This window comes from Quercus lobata, chromosome 2, assembly GCF_001633185.2.
Source record: "Quercus lobata isolate SW786 chromosome 2, ValleyOak3.0 Primary Assembly, whole genome shotgun sequence".
Taxonomy (NCBI): domain Eukaryota; kingdom Viridiplantae; phylum Streptophyta; class Magnoliopsida; order Fagales; family Fagaceae; genus Quercus; species Quercus lobata.
This window is the reverse complement of record NC_044905.1, coordinates 12,390,707-12,403,272: the sequence shown is the minus strand read 5'-3', so window position 1 is coordinate 12,403,272 and position 12,566 is coordinate 12,390,707. Positions and strand designations below refer to the sequence as shown.

The following is a 12,566-nucleotide window of genomic DNA, read 5'->3' as shown; positions in this document are numbered from 1 at the left end:
TGATCTATACTTCTTTTTAGGACTAATTTTGTCACTGTTATTCCAAAAAATTTAATGACATTATGATCAATATCGTTGCAGTAGTCTTGGCAGTTGGCACTATGGTATGGGATTTTCAAAAAATAAAAATAAAAACACCAACACCATTATGGTATGGTAGCTGCTTTAAATTTGTAAGCAATGATATAAGGTCCACTAGGACTTCAAATATTAAAGAATGATGTACAATTGTGGATTAAATTTATGCAATAAATCTTCCATTGAAGTTCTTTTGCACATATGCGGAAACTCCACTTAACACATGTAAAGATTATGATCTTTACCAAAGAGGAAGGCTGTGAGTTGAGACAACTTCAAATCTTGTGTTATTTCCCTTTTTTATTTTTTTGTTTTGTTTTTTTTTTTTTTCTGCAATTCGGTAGCTAGTGATCTTGGCTTGTTTAAACATTCATGTTGTGCTAAATATTCCAATGATAATTGTAGCATCTCTTGATTGAGATCTAGATATATCAGGATTCTTTTAGATTTTTTTTTAGAGATAATTACAATATACTGTTAATCTCGCAGCTTGAACTATTTTCCTCCTAAACCCCCAAGCATTTTGTGTATAAAGAAGTGCCAATTCAATTACAAGACTCTTAATAGAATTTCTTTAGACTTAAAGCTGTGAGTCCATACACAAAGCAGATATTATAAAGTCGAAAATGATGCTAATACAATTGTGTTGTTGGTGTCAAACATTACATATGAACAAATTGACGATATGGAGGGATTTGTGAAATATGACAGATTATCATTACGGTCCTCATCAACCATCAACACCACCAAAGCATAAAATTCGGCAGTATAGTCATGAGAATGTGACCTACTAAACTTAGCTATTCCCTACTAAGCCAATTAAGATGAAACTCGATATGTCCAAAGTCCCATCGCATTACTGGTCATTCCCATTAGAAAGAAAACAACAAAACGTTTACTATCATTAGTTGGTGGAAGTCCTATTTGGACTATGCCAGCAGAGTTGGGACATAGAATTATGGTTCAAAGTCAAACTAGTAGAACAAGAATTTAGTGGGAGAGATTATATCTTGCGCTTTATTCAGAAATGCCAACCTACCTACACAGCTACACTTATCCATAACAGAATTAAGCCCAAAAAAATTACTGCTAATATTTAATTATTTGAAGGATGGACCCCAGGGGAACTTGCAACATGGTCTCCTCAAACCATTTCCCATGATTAACTAGAACTGTATCAGAATAGATACCTGCTGAGAAAATAATGACCTTGCTTATAGAATTTGAACGGAAAATCTAACCCAAAATTGAGAAAATGATAACTAGGCTGAAAATGGTCATCAGAGGGACCAATTAGACCGAAGCATAAAGGCAGTTATTTTGGAATTCCCATCTGCAATATATGCAAGGCCTGGTTTCAAGCTGAATCTCTTACCTAAGTTAACTTTTAAATAGGATTCAGCCTGAAAATGGTCTCCGCTTGTCGGACCTCCAACCATTCCACTTAAGCTCATTCCCCATCCAAAAGAATCTTCAGAATCATCAGACATATTGACAGCCCATTGTAAACATTCAGGGTTTGATTTTTGCATCTCAATCCAACCTTCAATTCTCGTAAACCCATCAATTTCTGACTCCAACGTTAAAGCAACACACCCAGTTGAAACATGTTCCTGTGTGCTTTCTATCATGGCTGGGGCAGATGTTTCAACCACCATCTCGGGAGCTCTATGATGTTCTAAAAGGCCTACAGGAATGGTAAGGGGTCCAAGACTAACGTGTTGGCTTAATGATCTAGGCACTTGATGAAGACCCAAAAGCGAGAGTTTTATTCCCCGTGGAAGTTCACAGACAACTTGTCCAAAAGTGCTGAAGCAATGCCCCATACTATCAGAACCTGCTTGCATTCCCAATCCAGAAACAAATTGTGCCAATGAAGCAACAATATTTGATTTTCTCACTTTTATGCCAATGCCACTGCCACTATGCTGATTCAAAAGGGGAGGTCCAAGTGATGATAAATCCGTAAGGCCCTTTCCCTGTCAGATAAAATGAATTAGTATATAACTGTATATTGAGAATCTGATTGCCGATAGCAGTAAATTCAATATGAAAACATACAGTGCTAAATTGGATTGTTGTAAGCACCATGCTTATATTGGTGTAAAACATAGTTGCAAGAGCAGAAATGGAAAACAGGCTCAATGATATGATCAGTCTGACTCAAAAAAAGCACAAGGCCTAAAACGGGCCGTCGTGTGAATTATATTTGGAACTTGATATAACACACCTGCCATACACAAACGCATAAAGCAACAAGCCTAATTACATCATCAATTTACTGATCTATCCTACTATAAGAATATTATTGCCACAAAACAGAGAACAGAAAGCCACTGAAATATCCTACAGATCAGCAATCAACTGGATATTTAGAAATAAGGGTGTAATGGGGCACCATGCAATTCCCAAAAGCAGCTTTAACAACATCCAACCAAAGTTCAAATGCAGCTGAAATTTCTTCAAAGTAGCTTGAAATCATTCATCAATTAGGCTGACATGTATGTGATCCTCAATGTAATCAACAAAACTAATATGATATCCCAGAATATTAAATGCAGTGTTCGACAATCTAGGTTAGCAACAATATTAAAGCAAATAGACTGTACCCGATGGGAAGAAATTGGAGTGATTGCTACATCTCTGCATTGCGCTCCTACTGGGATTGCAACAGCTGATATCCAGTCACTAGAATTTGTCTTGTATAACACTTTTTCAAGAGAAAGAGACTGTCCTAAAACCTCTCCAAGATATCCCTTGCCTTTTTGACTGGCCACAAACTCTGCAGCAAGAGTATCTTTTGGCCCAATAGTTGTTTCAAATGTGAACCTTGAATCAATTCCAGTCCTGATTCCCGCTCTAGAAAGTGCATCGCAGTTCTGCTCATCAACTTTATCCATGATCAACAAAGCCCCTAAGAAATCAACCTCTCCTCTTACAAGGGTACTGGATTCTTGGAATGGATTTCCCTTGGATGTCTTACAGATAGAAAGTATTCTCTCAACCTTGTCTTGTCTGTTTCTGAGTTTCATCAAATCGGCAAATGCTTCACGTTGCAACCGCTTCAGAATTTCAATCTAAAAATAACATCATGGGAAGAATTATAAATTCCAATCACCAAGCTAATTGACACTTTTGGAAACACCAAATTCATCAAAAAAAAAAGTCCACTGGTAAGAGAGAGGATTGCCTATTCTTGTAAGAAGATACTAGTGTAAAAATTTAACCACATAAAAATAAAGGTACTATATTCAATCACCTAAGATATCAACATATGCTTCCTGTAGTAAGCATGCTATCTAAAGTGCAAGCATAAGTGTGCACACATGTATTCACATAGGAAGTAGAATGTTGATAAATCATGACCAAAAAACCTAAAATGCTGCAATGTCATATAGTTTTACAAGTTTGTGTTTGAATGGAGGGTGGCGTCGTGTAAGAGAAATGTTTTATGTAAAGAAAAGGCCTAAAATCTCTTCATTGCAATCCTTGAGTAAATAAGACAGGCAAATCATGCTGAAAATATTTCTAGCAAGTCTTGCTTTTTGCACTTCGCAAAAGAGGGGATCGAATGCAGAGCACTGTTTGGTATCCCAAGGACATGTTTGGCATGATACATCTCTATTATCTCCTAGTAATAGCTGCATTTAAAAACTGGAGTGAGATTTAATAAACATTTGATTATTCTAAATACCCAGGAAAAGAAATAGTTTCATCACTTCTCTATGTTGATGACTTCACTGATGACCTTCATTCCTTCACTTTAAAGGATTGGAACTATTTGGAAGTAAACTTGTTGGATAGAAGCAAGATGGAGCTGGCATAGCAAAAATTGAGCTAATAGGCTACAGCTTTATATTTAGTGCTTTTTTTCCCTTTCTATCAATCAATAATTGTTCTTCTTTGTGAAAGGTGCGGTGTGTGCGTGTTATAAACTTTACCCCTCTAGATTTATATCTTGGCTCAATCATAACTTAAGATCATTAACAAAATTTATGGAATATTGAAGTGCTACTAAAGAAAACTGGATTGGATAATCCACCAAGGGCATATATCAGTAGAAAAAACCACAAATGAAGCAGCTAGATGGTAAAATTTTGAATGTATTCCACTAAAATAACCTTATTCTTGCCCATGAGGTCTAACTCAAATGGCACCTCCTAAACAAAGTAGAGAGTGAGTTAATGGGTTTAAGACCTCCAAATATGTGTGTAAATTACCAAAGTTAAAAAATTAAACATCAGCCATATTCATGTTCATAAATATATATATATATATATATATATGTAAGCTACACATGCAAGTAGCATTTCTTAAACCCATAAATCTCAACCTCCAACTTATACTTAATTGGGAAAGGAGCTCATGCACAATCTTAGATTTTTGAACACTTCGACATGTATATCCATTCTAAGAGATAGAAAATCAAATGCTATTCCTCTATATAAGTTTTCTGAAAGTACTCACAACAATATAGAATAAATTTAAGAGGTGAAGGAATACCACCCACACAATTAGATATAAGAAATCAATAGTTGATCTGGATTGGAAAAAATTGCAATTAGTTTTTCACCTAAACCTCAAAATTTTAGTTTATGCTTTTACAAAATCAAGCTACTTAACACTATCAATCTCTAGCCTATGAATTCTGACTCAAACAGCATCCTTTTCCCGTCTAAGAGCAAAGTGGGATGTGTAAAACTAACCAACATAGATCAGCACAACACAGTCGTAGTACAAGTCAGAATCTACATCAGATTCAACTCAAGCCAATTCAAGTGTTAAATCAATTAAGAACAAAACAGCATGCAGTCTAAAGCTGAAGCCCAGAGCCACGTGTAGCTTAATGTAAACTGTTAGCGACGGGTTCAGTTAGAGTGGAAGTCCATATGTTCTTAATCTATTGGTAGTTTAGAAAGTTTGTTATGATTGGAACTTCGGCGCCCTGCACGGATTGAATAAAACAGGGATAACACATTGTAACCTTTATCTTAGTCATAATACAATCCTCAAATACTGAAATCCCTAAATTTTCTCTCTATATTTTCATTTCTTTTCAGTAACATAGTAGGTTGAAGACCCATGAGATGGGCAGGTAACTTACCAATTAAAAGAAACATTCTATCAATCTCAGCTTGTTTCCTCAATGAAAGTAGACAAAACATCCTTGAAAATAGTACCAAAGCAGTCATGAATCATTGCAAAAATTCCCAAAACAGCTATGTATTAGTACATCCAAATCCGCTATCTGGGTAGCTAATCAAATTTCTTAGACATTCAATTGCATACATTTAGGGCGTGAATCAACAACTTCAAGCAAATTCAAACAAAATGAAAATTGAAATCTCTATCTACAAATGATGGGAATAAAATTAATTAATCAAAAATCTGTTGAAGAAGAGAGACAGTACCGGATTGCGGCTAGATGAATTCTCGGGGCGATGAGTGAGGGTGTGGACGAAGTCTTGGCTCGATTTTGCAAAAGATTTCAGTTTGTCCACAGCCAAAGCTACGGGCTCCATTTTCAGGAACCTAATCAATCATTTTAAAAATTGCATCAAATCACAAATTTCTAATCATTTCATTGTTTGGTAATGTAAATGGAAAATAGGAAAAAAAAATTGAATTCATGGAAATCGAAATTGAAGGGTAACCGGACCTGCAGAACGTTGAAACAGCAGATTAGGGGTTTTTGAATTCAAGGCGGCGTCCACAAAAGCAAGAAACGGAGAGAGTACAGAGAAAGAGAAAGAGAAAGAGAAACCCTAGAATAGAAGAGATTAGAGATCTTCAAAAGCTTATAGATTTGAAAATCGAAAGCGGCAAGATTGATACATTACAGTACTGTAAAACTTGCTTTAGCAGTGTATCTGGTTTACTTGCTGTTGGCTGTACCAGTGTAAAATTTTTTATTTATTTATTTTCTTCCTTAAATTTTATTAAAAATTTGTTTTTTTGTCCTTAGATTTTTAAATTCTTTTTTTTATCCTTAAATTATTAAAAAAATTCTTTTTCGTTTATAAACTATTGAAAATATTTTACATTATCTTCTTAAACTTTGAAAAATATTTCTTTTCATTCATAAATTATTAAATAAGCTTTTTTTGTTTGTTCTTATTTTGCCTTTAAACTATTGAAAAAAAAAAAAAAAAACTCTTCACAAAATTTAAGAATGAAAAAAAAAAAAAAATTTAAGTTTAGAAATGAATTTTTATTTTGAATAAAAATTAAAGACTAAAATAATATTTTAACCAATAATAAAACAAAATAGTGTATATAAAATGTGCCAAAAACAAAAACAGAGGGGACGTGCACTTTGATTCTCAGAAAAGAAAAAAGAAATAAGGGAGTGCTGCTTTTGGCCATTACAAATATACACTCAAACTCTCAATATATCATGGTTCGAACCTTTATGGAGCCATTGGTTTACTAATTGCTTTCTCAAAAAAAAAAAAAAAAATCATGAAAATCCAAATAAGCATCTAGTAATTATTCAACCACATGGTTTATATTTGCCTTCACTTTGTCACTCATCCAAACATACCATTGCCCCACTATATTTATGATAAGTTTTTGTTCAAGTTTTTTGGGCTAATGATTTATGAATTGTGGTTGTTTGGACTGATATGTGGTTGTTTGAGCTGATTTGTGATAATGTTTGTAAATAATATGTGGAGTTGTTTAGGCTAATCGAGGGGGCCAAGTTTTATTTTTCTTTGGCCCAATTAAATAAGACTCTAATATATTTATAGTTTTTTTCCTACAACTCAAACAAGCTCCATTGGGCCTCAGTGTAACTTCATCCCTACAAGTTAGGTTTGGTTTGGTTTTGAATTTTTTGATTATCTAAAGGACAAAGTTTGGTTCTAACCATTTGTATTTGTACTTAACTCAACCAATCAAGTGAGTAACGTGTATTGCATGTGATGTGACACATGTCTCCTTCAACCCAATACACCCAATTTGATTGACACCCTATGGGGCTATGCCCAATAGCTCACCTCACCAACCACCATCATCTTTCATCCACCTTATGTCCACTAGATTCGAGGAAGATCTTGATCTCCTTCAACTCGAAAAGCATACACCGCCTTTGATCTTTGACATCTATGAGATAACCAACAAAATCATCTGCTCTTCCACATAACCATACCAAATTAGTCAAAAACCCAAATCTTCTTGATCAACAATGATTAAAAGTTTTCAAACCCAATGTGATTGAGTTAGTCGACATGTTGACACCAAGCACAACTAATCTATGATAAATTATGTTCCCAATTGTTCTTGTTAACTCGAGTATTAAGTCGTAAGGTACAAAATTGTTGACAAAATCTCAATAAAATTTTGTAAATACCATAACTTTATGTTGAAATAACAAGTAAGACATTGGGAGTGTGTGTAACTGTGAGGTCAGAAGTGGTAGACTAGTGGTCATGCAATTGCACTAAGTAGACTCAAAAATTAGGAAGGGGGCTCTTGTATTTTATTTCACACTCCTCTAGTGCAGGCCTGGACCTCAAAAAACGTTCTGAAGTATTGGAAAAAAAAAATTACATTCACATAAAATTTTTTCGGACTTAGCTTGGGTCCATTATATTGTGATTCGTTGAGATGATGACATGTGACCAAAAATAAACAAGTATCACTATCTCAATGGGTCCATTACAATTGAACATTGAACCCAAGCTTTACCCGATTCTTTCTTATTTTGACCGAAATTGAGGAAAAACGAGATAATAAAGATGTGATTGAATTGAGATAATCTCTATCTCCACTAGATAACTAGATAAGTATTTTCAGATGCTTTATTCAAACGAATCACTATAAAATTTATTCATCGCAGAACCATAAAAAAAACTTCCCTACTAAACAACAAAGACTACTACGTACCCGTTGGTACCTTATCGGTTCACAACTTCTTTCTACTTAAGCAACCACTCCTAATAACAAGCAACACTATATTTCAAACATCAACACTACTAACAAAACAAAGCTTCCCACTCTAACGTTCCCTTCTTAAAACTTCTCCCTTGTTATTAGGAGTTGCTGCAACGAACACCAGAAAACAAGAATTGCTTCAAGAGAAGCTTGAAAGGGTTTTGTTGAGTACATCAGAGACAATTATTCTATACGTTTTTTCAGTAGGGTGAACAAAGTCCCAAAAGACATAGGTAGAAGCATCTGAACAAGCGAATGGACTAAATGGAAGACATAAACCAAAGCCGCCGCAACACCCAGAATTTGCATTTTGAAAGCCTGAAATTTTAAGAACAGTCACAAATTAGAAATGTATCACCAAATTGATGCTAAAAAGTTCAATTATAATGTATCGTATTACATAAACTTTACAAATTGATGTTTTAACTTTTGAGAATAAAATAGTAGAAGTAATTAACAAAGAATAACCCTAGGGATACTATATTTTTATGCATAAACTTTACAAACTAATGTCTAGTCAATCACAAAAATGAAAAAGTAGTTTTACTATATGAAAATTCTAAAATTATTACAAATATTACTACAAAATGCTTACGAACTAATGTAACAAAACATGTGATATTGTTGTCACTTCAATAACTAATAAATAAATATCTAAATAATCTTTATGAGAATAGTACATAGCTTATCCATTAGTAAGATTTATATAGTAAAATTTGTAATATTCTTCACATCAATATTTTATTATGTTATTAAAGTGACATCAATTTGGTATATTGCCACGGTTGGTTTATAAGCCTTTTTTGCAGGATTTTTTCTTTCACATTTTATAATTCAATAGTTCCAAGAATAGGTGGAGGGTGATCTAAATTCGTAGTACCTTCAACATTTCTTATTAAACTTGATGTACTGCACCAATCATATATTATAAGTACTTTATAGAAAATTTGATTGTAGTTATAGTATTTTCCGTAGGCAAGTACGCTTTGGATGATAGCAAAACGAAAGCTTCAGGTAAAAGATTTCCAGATTTTTTAAGACAAAAAAAAAAGAAAAAGAAAAAAGAAGAAAATAATGACATTTACCAAATTGCTGAGGATTACTGGCGATGTTAACGAGAGGGGTAAAGATGTCGAAAAAGACCAGCTTGGCATCGGGATGCTTGCTTTGAAGGGAGGCTATTCCTACTTTTAGCAGATTATTGTACATTTGTGCACCTAGGTTTGCTACCATTGAACAAGATGACCCTCGTATAAACCTTGCTGATGGCTCGCATCCAAATGCTACAGTACTAAGAACACCAAATCGCCGAGCCCCAAGTGCATACAGTTGCTTAACAAATGAAGTGCATGGAAATGGTTAGGTGCTTGGTGCTCTTTGTTACCTCTTAGAAACATAGATTTTTAATGAAGTGCATGGCATATACTTAGTTAAAAAGTTACTTAGGGCCTTCATAAATTAATCACAATGAAAGAAATTTACCTCCAAAAAAGTGGTAGACCAGGTAACCAATTGAGCACAATATGCAGGAAAAGTATACTCTAATTTCCTCAAACCAGCAGTGTATGATACTCCAATGTCGTTGTTGCCTGCTGACATTAGAACAAGGCTGTTGGCTACGATGGCTTTTGCTTTCTCTTCACCAGCAACCCCTGTTAGCTTCCCTATGTAATCCTTGAAGTATTGTAACTGTTGGGACATTGCCACAACTCCCTGATTCCAACAAAACAATTAAATTGCAAGAAAGCCTAGAATTTTCAAAGCACAGTAAATTATGTGTAATTATTAGATTAACAAAAATATTAATTCAGCTTTTCTAATCGTATTTAATTTTTGTTGTCTCGTGTTTTTGGTATTGGATCCCATCAACTAAAACATAGAGGGGCAGAAGATACAATTGAGGGAGTTGAAATACTATCCTCTAGATTAATTGAAAACCAACAAATTAAATGTCGTAATTTACTAATTTCTATGAATAAAAGAGATAGAAGGAGCATCATATTTCTTGTCTTGTGGTTGTGCTAGGTAACAATTTAGTTTAAAGACTTTCAATTCTTATATTTCACCTCCTAAATTTTGTTTTAAAATAAAATTATTAGGGTTTTGTCCAAATTCTATTTTGCATGTTTTGGTTGAAAAAATTACCTTCTTGTGATTCCATCCAATAACAATTTAGTTCCACGATTTTTTTAATTGTTACATTTTGATCCCTAAACTTTAAATTAAGATGAAATCAAAAGAAATACTTTTGACAAAATCCAAACAATTTGATTTTTGTCCAAATCATAATGCGGTTAAATGTAACAATTGAAAGTTTGTATACTAAATTGTGATAGAGCCAAATTAAAAAAGGGTAAACATTAATGTCCTAATAAATAAACATAAAAGAGAGATACCAGTGTACTAGATGTTAATGGATCAATTCCCGAGCCACCGGAAGCAAAGCCTACACCAGTTAGGAGATCATCACTTTGAAGGTCTGGTTTAAGATAAGCTGGCACAATATCTTTAATTCCCAAGGCCTCCGCTGAAATGAATATGAAATGGGTGAATAACCACAAAAATTTGGTGTTATTTTCAAATTAAACCTTAAAGTTTTGAGTGTATTACTTTCAACTGTATAGTTTAAAAATTACTATAATTTAGATTTTTTTTTTTTTTAAGTCACTTTCAACTAAAATTTTTAGAATATATATATTTTTTTTTGAGTCTCTTTCAAATAAAATAACAAAAATTTACGTAAACTATACATAGAATTTTTTGGACACTAGAACTCAAAAGCAGAAACAGAAACTTTGTATACATAGTACATAAAATATGCATCATGCATGAGAGAGAGATGTTTGGTAAGTAAAAGAGTTTACGATATTATACCTATCAAGTCTGTGGGGTTTTTTCCATTGCAAAATCTTCCCGTTGCAACTTTTCCCGGGAAGTCTCTGCCATATGGAGGGTAATTGCACCTACCTGAGAGAAGATTGTTATTCATGCCTGTATCAAGAATTGAATCTCCAAACGAGAAAATTGCCGAAAATGTTTTATTTGCTTGAGCTCCTATGTTGTAGAAAAATAGAAAAGCACAAGCTTGAAGTATGAAAAGTATAAATGAAGATGCAGAAGCCATTTTTACAAACTCTGAGTGCTGAGTTTTTCTAGTGATGAATGCTTCAGTTTCTCACGGCCTAAATGGTTTTTTGAAGTGTGTGTATTTATACTCTCACAGATGGAATAATAAACAAGCAGTTAATGGTAAGACAATATTGCAATTACAAGAGTGAAAGAAATTTGACATCAAAATCTGATTTAAAACTTCTATCAATTGTGGTCAATCGTAATAAATCATTTCTTTAAAAGCATTAATGCATTAAATTAAATTAAGTATTCCTCAAAAATGTTAGCTTAGTAGGTTATATTTCTTTAATATTAAGAAATTAAGGTAGTCCTCATCCTGGGTATTATCTCTATAACTTTACGTTTAGAAACTTCACAATGGATTATTACTGTGTGTTAATAGATTATTAATATGCATGATCTGTTATAAGGAACTAGATTCATGTCATGTGAAGGTACTCATAACTTAAAATTCTTATTTATTTTTTGACTTGAATCTAATAAATTATTTTTATGCTATTAATTTGATATGAGTAAAAATGTAATTTAGTATTAATGTGCCTAGAGGGTATTTTCTCTCCAACTTTCCCTTTAGAAACCCCAAAAAATAGAAAAGAAAATTCACAATGAATTATTTCGGATTAATAGATTATTAATGTACATTATCTATTATAGAGTACTAGATTAATGTCATGTGAATGTACTCATCAATATATGTTAATATAATTATTTATTTGTTTTACATGAATTTAAGTATTTATTTCGATTTTATTAATTTAATATGACTAAATGAATATAAAATAATTTAATTAATATAAATAAATATTTTTAAATATACTTCATCGCAAAAAAAAAAAAAAAAAAATTGTAAACATTAAAATGATAGTGGACAAAACATCCTTGAAAATAGTACCATAGCAGTCATGAATCATTGCAAAAATTCAAATGTAACAACAAAAATTCCTAAAACAGCTATATTAGTACTTCCAAATCTGCTATCTGGGTAACTAATCAAAGTTACATTTAAAACTCAATCTCGCTCGGGATAGCTTCAAACTGAGAATTATACGACCATAACATTTAGGGCATGAATCAAAAACTTCAAAAAAAATGAAAATTGAAATCTCTATCTACAAATGATGGGAATAAAATTAATCAAAAATCTGTTAAAGAAGAGAGACAGTACCGGAATGAACAAGCAGTTAATGGTAAGACAATATTGCAATTACAAGAGTGAAAGAAATTTGACATCAAATTCTGATTTAAAACTTCTATCAATTGTGGTTAATCGTAATAAATCATTTCTTTAAAAGTATTAATGCGTTAAATTAAATTAAGTATTCCCCAAAAATGTTAGCTTAGTAGGTTATATTTCTTTAATATTAAGAAATTAAGGTAGTCATTTGTTAGGTTCTAAGGATTTGGAATTAATGTATTAG

At 32.8% G+C, this 12,566-nt stretch overlaps 2 protein-coding genes across 2 annotated transcripts; both read right to left on the bottom strand.

Annotated features, from left to right (window-relative positions):
* Positions 1-1,146: 1,146 nt before the first annotated feature.
* LOC115974532 lies at positions 1,147-5,956 on the bottom strand. Its single transcript, XM_031094932.1, has 4 exons — positions 5,738-5,956; positions 5,490-5,610; positions 2,688-3,155; positions 1,147-2,057 (listed from the first exon to the last, which is right to left on the bottom strand). The coding sequence occupies exons 2-4, from the start codon at positions 5,598-5,600 to the stop codon at positions 1,359-1,361; spliced, it is 1,278 nt and encodes a 425-aa protein (XP_030950792.1). The 5' UTR covers positions 5,601-5,610; positions 5,738-5,956; the 3' UTR covers positions 1,147-1,358.
* Positions 5,957-7,093: 1,137 nt separating this feature from the next.
* On the bottom strand, positions 7,094-11,140 carry LOC115959493 (GDSL esterase/lipase At1g73610-like). Its single transcript, XM_031077914.1, has 6 exons — positions 10,891-11,140; positions 10,413-10,543; positions 9,499-9,729; positions 9,102-9,348; positions 8,211-8,334; positions 7,094-7,214 (listed from the first exon to the last, which is right to left on the bottom strand). The coding sequence occupies exons 1-6, from the start codon at positions 11,138-11,140 to the stop codon at positions 7,094-7,096; spliced, it is 1,104 nt and encodes a 367-aa protein (XP_030933774.1).
* Positions 11,141-12,566: the final 1,426 nt, after the last annotated feature.

Coding starts and splice junctions, on each gene's coding strand:
- LOC115974532 (XM_031094932.1), bottom strand. CDS start 5,600: ATGGAGCCCGTAGCTTTGGCTGTGGACAAACTGAAATCTTTTGCAAAA. Junction 3,156..5,489: donor ATTCATCTAGCCGCAATCCG/GTACTGTCTCTC, acceptor TGTTATTTTTAG/ATTGAAATTCTGAAGCGGTT. Junction 2,058..2,687: donor CTCCAATTTCTTCCCATCGG/GTACAGTCTATT, acceptor TTTATCTGACAG/GGAAAGGGCCTTACGGATTT.
- LOC115959493 (XM_031077914.1), bottom strand. CDS start 11,140: ATGGCTTCTGCATCTTCATTTATACTTTTCATACTTCAAGCTTGTGCT. Junction 9,349..9,498: donor GGTCTACCACTTTTTTGGAG/GTAAATTTCTTT, acceptor TCATTTGTTAAG/CAACTGTATGCACTTGGGGC. Junction 8,335..9,101: donor CAGTAATCCTCAGCAATTTG/GTAAATGTCATT, acceptor TTAAAATTTCAG/GCTTTCAAAATGCAAATTCT.